The sequence below is a fragment of the Fukomys damarensis genome, unplaced genomic scaffold (assembly GCF_012274545.1).
Source record: "Fukomys damarensis isolate Sample0158 unplaced genomic scaffold, DMR_v1.0_HiC HiC_scaffold_35, whole genome shotgun sequence".
In the NCBI taxonomy this organism is placed as follows: domain Eukaryota; kingdom Metazoa; phylum Chordata; class Mammalia; order Rodentia; family Bathyergidae; genus Fukomys; species Fukomys damarensis.
In genome coordinates this window covers 624,599-631,282 of record NW_022900947.1, presented here as the reverse complement: position 1 = coordinate 631,282, position 6,684 = coordinate 624,599, and the positions used below count along the sequence as shown (strand labels likewise).

Below are 6,684 nucleotides of genomic sequence, written 5' to 3'. Positions count from 1 at the left end.
TGAAGCCCAGAGCCCACCTTCCACAGGCGGGTCAGGCCAGGAAGGCACCCTTCAGCCACACCTGCAGCAAGGGGCTGTGACCCTGGCAGGGCCCCTGGGATTCGGCCCTGGGCTCCTCTGGGCAGCATCCGTCCCCACCCCACCCCTCAACAGGGAGGAGCAAGGGAGGGGGGAGGGAGGAGGGAAAGACAAAGCCGGGTGGGGCTACAGCCTGGCCTAGAAAGTGAAGAGCTGAAGAGCGGCAGCCAGGGGCAGTGGGAGCCGCAGTGGGAGCCTGAGCCTAGCAGCCCTAGGAGCCCATTCTCCCTCTGACCGGGCCAGCCAGGCTCTCCTCTCCCTGGACAGGAGCTGCAGGCTGTCACCAGCTGTCAACTGCTGCCTGGTGAGTGCTGTGAAAGCTGGGGCATGCAGGCTGCCTGGACAGACAGAGGTCCGGTGTGGGGCGGTATGGGGGTGGTGTGTGAGACGCGGTGAGCCCTATGCCTGCTGCCAAGCCTTCGGGGAGTCCTGGGACTTCTCAGGGACACTGGCGACCCAGCCCTGCCTGGCAGCCTGGTGTACTTTGCCTCCCTGGATGAGGCATCTGGGAAGCTCAGGGGAGAGTTTCAGGGAACAAGGGCATGAAGGCACCATGTGGGGCTCCGTGGACTCCCTGCGGGGTGTCTGGAAGTGACACCGCCCTCCCTCTGCAGCCATGTACAGCTGGGCCACCACTGCCCCGCGCGGGGCTGTCTGCATCCTTCTCCTGGCCTCCCTGGGCTGTGTCACCAGCCAGCCGCTGGGTGGGGAATCCATATGCACGGCACGGTCGCTGGCCAGGTACAGCCTCACCTTTGCCGGCAAGTGGAGCCAGACAGCCTTTCCCAAGCAGTACCCACTGTTCCGGCCACCTGCGCAGTGGTCTTCGTTGCTGGGTAAGGCTCCCTCTGCCCCTAGCTTCCTCTGCTGAGAGGGTGCAGCCCCAGACAGCTCCTCACAGCCACACAGCACAACACATCCAACACAGTTCAGCACGAGAAATATTTGTAGGCTGGCATGGTGGTGCACGCCTGCCATTCCAGCACTCTGGGAGGCTGAAGCAGGAGGATCACAAGTTCAAGCCCAGCCTGGGTGACTTAGTCACTTAGTGAGACTCTATCAAATACAAAATATCAAAGAGCTGAGGATGTAGCTTAGTGTGAAGGCCCTGGGTTTAATCCTCAGTTCAGAGAAAGAGAAAGGGTTGGGGGGAGGCCTGCTAAGCACCTACAGCATGCTAGCTAGTGCTGTCCTGGTTCTGGGGTGTGGGAGGGTCAGGATGGCCACCATCAGGGGAAGGCTGGCTGTTCACTGGTCACCAGCCAGGTGTCCAGCCGCGCGTGGACACAGGCGGTCACCACTGTCTGCCATGGCTGGGTGGACTGGGCTCCTTGCCTTTCGGCCATGGGAGCTGGCGCGCAGGAAGGTGGATGGGCGTCTCCTGGCGATAGCTCATGTGCCTGCGGCCCCACAGGGGCAACGCACAGCTCTGACTACAGCATGTGGGGGAAGGGTGAGTATGCCAGCAACGGGCTGCGGGACTTCGTGGAGCGGGGCGAGGCCTGGGCCCTGATGAAGGAGATCGAGGCCTCCGGGGAGAAGCTGCAGAGCGTGCGTGCCGTGTTCTCAGCCCCCGCCGTCCCCAGTGGCACTGGGCAGACGGCCTCAGAGCTGGAGGTGCACCCCAGGCACTCGCTGGTGAGCACTGCGGGCGTGCGTGTGAGTGCGTGTGATGGGGTGATGTCCCCACGGCTGTGAGGCTGAGCCGCCTCTCCACCCAGGTGTCCTTCGTGGTACGCATTGTCCCCAGCCCTGACTGGTTCGTGGGTGTGGACAGCCTGGACCTGTGCGAGGGGGGCCGCTGGAAGGAGCAGGTGGCCTTGGACCTCCACCCGCATGACGCTGGGACAGACAGTGGCTTCACGTTCTCCTCCCCTAACTTCGCGACCATCCCGCAGGACACCGTGACAGAGGTAGGGGGACTTGAGAAGCCATCTGGGGCCTGGCCAGCATCACAGGGAGAAAAGCCATGCAGGGTGCACGGAGCCCCCTCCTGGTCCAGCTCCACGGGCTGCTGCGAGCACCTACAGTGCCCGGCAGTCTCGTCATCCGTGTCCATGATGTGATAGAAAATACAGCAGATGTTCAAATTTAAAATATTTATTCCAGGGCTGGGGATTCAGCTCAGTGGTTCTGCCACTTGTCTCACAAGCACAAGGTCCCGAGTTCAATTCCCAGTACCAAAAAATAAAAAATAAATACAATATTTATTCTAGTAAAAGACACACTGCCCTAATTCCCCTCACTTCATACACACTGGCCCCATTGTCCCTGTCACTTTCTGTAGCAGCTCTGAAGTCTTCTTTCATGATGTCTTTGTAGTGCTGTTAAGTTGCTTCGGTGTGCTGAATTGATTCACGGCAGTGACCTTTCGTGGTCATTTTGACCTTGGGGAAGAGTCAGGCGTCACACGGTGCCAGATGTGGTGAATAAGCTGGATGAGAGCATACCGTAGGGTTTTCCAAGCCTCAGCTGGGCTCTGCTTTCTTGCATTGCCGGGCAGGACACTGGGACTAGACCATGGGGCCTTGCACGTGCATACAAGTGGGCTTCTTGGACTCTGAGCCGACGCTTTTTTCCTCTACCTCAGATCACATCTTCCTCCCCCAGTCACCCGGCAAACTCTTTCTACTACCCGCGGCTGAAGTCCCTGCCACCCATGGCCACAGTAACCCTGGTGCGGCTCCGGCAGAGCACTAGGGCCTTTGTCCTCCCTGCCCCAGACCTGGTCAGCAGGGGCAATGAGATCATTGACAACCTCTCAGGTAACCTGGGCCACGTTTGCTATTCCTGTGTGCTGCAGGCGGGTGGTAGGCAGAGCAACAGGGCTTGGAGAGGGTGGAGAAGCCCTCCAGCTCGTACCAAGGCCTTCAGGGTCAATGGGAGAACAACTCGGCTTCCACCGTCAGACCATCACCGATGTGACAACTACCTGGATGGACAGACACAAGTCACACGTTCGTGGCACCAGCCACATCCACTCACGCCACGCCACCTGTCAGGCAGACCTCCCGAGAGGGGCCACCTACCCACCCACGGGCATCCCAGCGACATGGCCTGGGAGTGACAGGGAGAGCAGAGGGTGGGCACAGGTGAAGCTGGCTGACCTGGCCTGGGGACCCCATCGTGGAGCCAATGGGAGAGAATTCTGAAGAATTCCACCCAGACAGCTCCCCTGGACAGGGCGGGACCACGCTGTGCCCTTCTCTACCTAGCACCCAGGACGTCTGAAGGGTACCACAGAAACACAGGAATTACCAGGCACTTTAACTATAACCACAAGTGACGGTTTTAAATAGGTGAATATAATGGAAAAGGAACAGTGACACTGAAGTGACAGGGCACAAGCCTCACACCTGAAGGGCCACTATCACAGGTCTTCAGCAACAAGCTGACTATGAAGGTCAGGGAAGCAGCAGGGCTGGTGCTGTCACAGACTGCCCCTCCCAGGGCCCCTACTGGGCACTCTCTCCTCACCGGCCCAATGCAAGGCACTTCAGACTCAGCCTGGAGAGGCACAGGTTGGCCTGAGCTCGGTGACCCTGTTGTGCACAGGGGGTCCCTCTGTCCCTGTGCCCTTAACAGTCCCTGTGTTTGGTTCAGTTCCAGAAACGCCACTGGACTGTGAAGTATCCCTGTGGTCGTCCTGGGGCCTGTGCAGAGGACCCTGCGGGAAGCTGGGAGTCAAGAGCAGAACTCGCTACGTTCTTGTGCAGCCTGCCAACAACGGCACACCCTGCCCTATGCTTGAGGAGGAGACTGAGTGTGTCCCTGATAACTGTGTCTGATCAAGGCCTGGGTCACCAAGGACTCCCAGGTGGACAGGCTGAGGGCTGACAGGGTGCCCTGCACAGACCTCCCTTGGTGGCAGCCAGGGGATGGCCATGACAGGTCCCTTCGGCAGGCATAGGAATCCAGAGACCATGAGTCTCTGCTCCACATTATGTCCCTGTAATTTATTACCATTCCCAAGGCTGCCTGTGATGCTGGCAAGAGGATGCCCCAAGGAGCCCTGCACCCACAAGACTGTTAAATACCTCAGACCTGGCGCCCAGGCCACCACAGTTCCCACCACGCAGGCAAGGTGGCCCCCACGCTGCTCCTGTCATCGAAGCTGGGTGACACCCAGGAAACACACAGACAGGGATGGTCTTGGAAATGTGGCGCTTTCATTTATTGATCTCTGCATCTGAATAAAGGCCATCTGTTCCTGACAAACGCTGGCAGATGTTCTCCCACCTTTCCTGGACAGCACATAGCAGAGGGTGCTGGGTGCATCAACAGGAAACACTGCAAGGCACCCAGAATACTTCCTGACAGGCACCTGGCCGGAAAGGCAGAGCAGGCTTGTGGGGAACCCTGCTGAGGCCTTGGAAGCTGGCAGTCAGCAGTAGCACCACCTGCTCACCCTTGAGCCCAAGCACACACCACAGGCAGGGAGTGACTGCAGATCTGGAGAGCACTGGGTCACCATGGCCACAGCCCTCACTCTGTTCCCTCCTGCAGGGGGCAGCTAATGGGGCCACAAACAGTTGTCTCTCAGGGGCTCACCTGCAGGTGCCCTGGTGTTGGTCAACATCATTTGCTGTGACAAAATACATGAGATAAGCAACTTGGAAAGAGGACAGGTTGTTTGCCACGTATTTTGAAAGTTTCGGGGCACATCCAGAGACTGAGTGCTTCCAGGCCTATGATGAGAGCACATCAAGCTGAAGGGAGATGCAGCTCATGGATAGGGTGAGAGAGAGGAAAGGCCTTGGGTCTCATTATCATCTTCAGATCACGTACCCTGTGGCAAAGACGTCCCGAGGTCCCATCCCCAGTCACCAGGACCTCCTGTTAGGCCTCATAGCATAAAGTTTCCATGGGCTCCCAGTAGTGCCACTCCAGGGACCTCAATTTCAACACATGTGACCTTCCAGATCCAAATTCCATGCTCTGGGGATCTCTCTGATCTTCCCGGGGCACTCCCTGGGTAAAGGGTGCTGCCTGTCCTTCACCAGCTTTGCTCTTTCCAGCAATGCAGAGTCCAACTGCACTGAGCTAGTACTGGGCAGTGTGGGGGAGACTCTCTGAGGGTGGTCTTGCCCCTCAGTCCTTGCCACAGCCCAGAATTGCAGTGTGTCCTCCTTACTCCTAGGAACCTATGATACACTACACTACTCTTCCAACTAGCTGGGAGCCTCCACCTCTGATGCTTCCAGATCACTCCCAGGGGGGCCAAGATTTAGCTCAGTGGTTCCACTGCCTGCTTCACAAGCACAAGGACCCAAGTTCGTTCAATCCCTGGTACAAAAAAAAAAGAAAAAAATCAGGCCCCAGGCCCACCTCCCACCACCCTGTGTCCTTTCATTCTTGAAAATTTCAGGCTCTAGGATATGAGTTTATGCAGTGTTATGGTCATGTTTAGATGTCCTCCAACGCTTGATGAAATCATAGGTGAGGCTTTTTCAGAGGTGGATGATGTAGAGTGTGTGATTAAAATTCAACATCCCTTCATGATAAAAATTTAAATATGGGTGTAGAAGGGCTGTATATGATAAATGCATAGCTTATGTCATACTGAAAAGGAATAAAACAAGTATTTCTCCTTTTACCACCATTATTCAACATAAGTTTGGAACTCTTTGCCAGAGCAATAAGAAAAAAAATGGATGACATCCAAATAGGAAGGCAGAGTCAGATTATCCTTGTTTACAGATGACCTGGCTGTGTACACAGAAAAACTTGGACTCTACCAAAAAACTGTGAGAACTGATAAATGAAATCAAGAGGTTATAGTATACAAAAGTCAGTACCTCTTTTATACACTAATAATGATATTTCTGAAAAAAAGATCAACAAAACAATCCCACTCTCAATAGTTACCAAAAAAAAAAAATCACTTGGAAATGAATTTAACCAGTGAATGTTTTCTACAATGAAAATTACAAAACACTGATAAAATAAATTGAAGAGAAAACTTACAAGAAAATGGAAAGACATCCTATGTTCATGGATTGGAAGAAAACTGTCACAATATCTACATTACCCAGAGCAATGTGTAGATTCAATGCAATTTATTAAAATCCCAGTAATATTCTTGACAGAAGTAGTAAAGCATCTCTAAAATAATTTGTATGGGGAAAAAAATCCTGAATAGCCAGTGTAATCCTGGGGTCGGGGGAAGCTGGAGGCATTACACTACTTGACTTCCAAATACTCTACAAAGTAACAGTAGAGTCAGGCATGGTGGCACACCCCTGTAACCCTAGCACTTAGGAGGCCGAGGCAAGAGGACCATCACATGTTCAAGGCCAGCATGAGCTATATAGTGAGATCAAGGCCAGCCTGAATTACAGAGTGAGACCCTGTCTCAAAACAAAACAAAATAAAAACAAACCAGTTGACAACATAGCATGACTACCGGCATGAAAACAAACATACAGGCCAATAGAACAGACTATATAACCCAGAAATAAATATACCTGTTTATAGCCAACTGATTTTCAATAAAGACAAGAACCTACATTAGAGAATGTTTCTTAAATAAGTAATGCTGCAAAAACTGGATAGCCACATGCAGAGGAATATATATATATATATATATATGGATATATATATATG

The 6,684-nt window shown here is 53.8% G+C and overlaps 1 protein-coding gene across 1 annotated transcript; it reads left to right on the top strand.

Annotated features, from left to right (window-relative positions):
* The first annotated feature begins 201 nt into the window (after positions 1–201).
* On the top strand, positions 202–4,518 carry Spon2 (spondin 2). The gene is made up of 6 exons (XM_010641672.3): positions 202–382; positions 693–914; positions 1,493–1,716; positions 1,800–1,991; positions 2,669–2,843; positions 3,682–4,518. Exons 2-6 carry the CDS (start codon positions 695–697, stop codon positions 3,864–3,866), a joined length of 996 nt encoding a protein of 331 aa, XP_010639974.1. The 5' UTR covers positions 202–382; positions 693–694; the 3' UTR covers positions 3,867–4,518.
* The last annotated feature ends 2,166 nt before the right edge of the window (positions 4,519–6,684 follow it).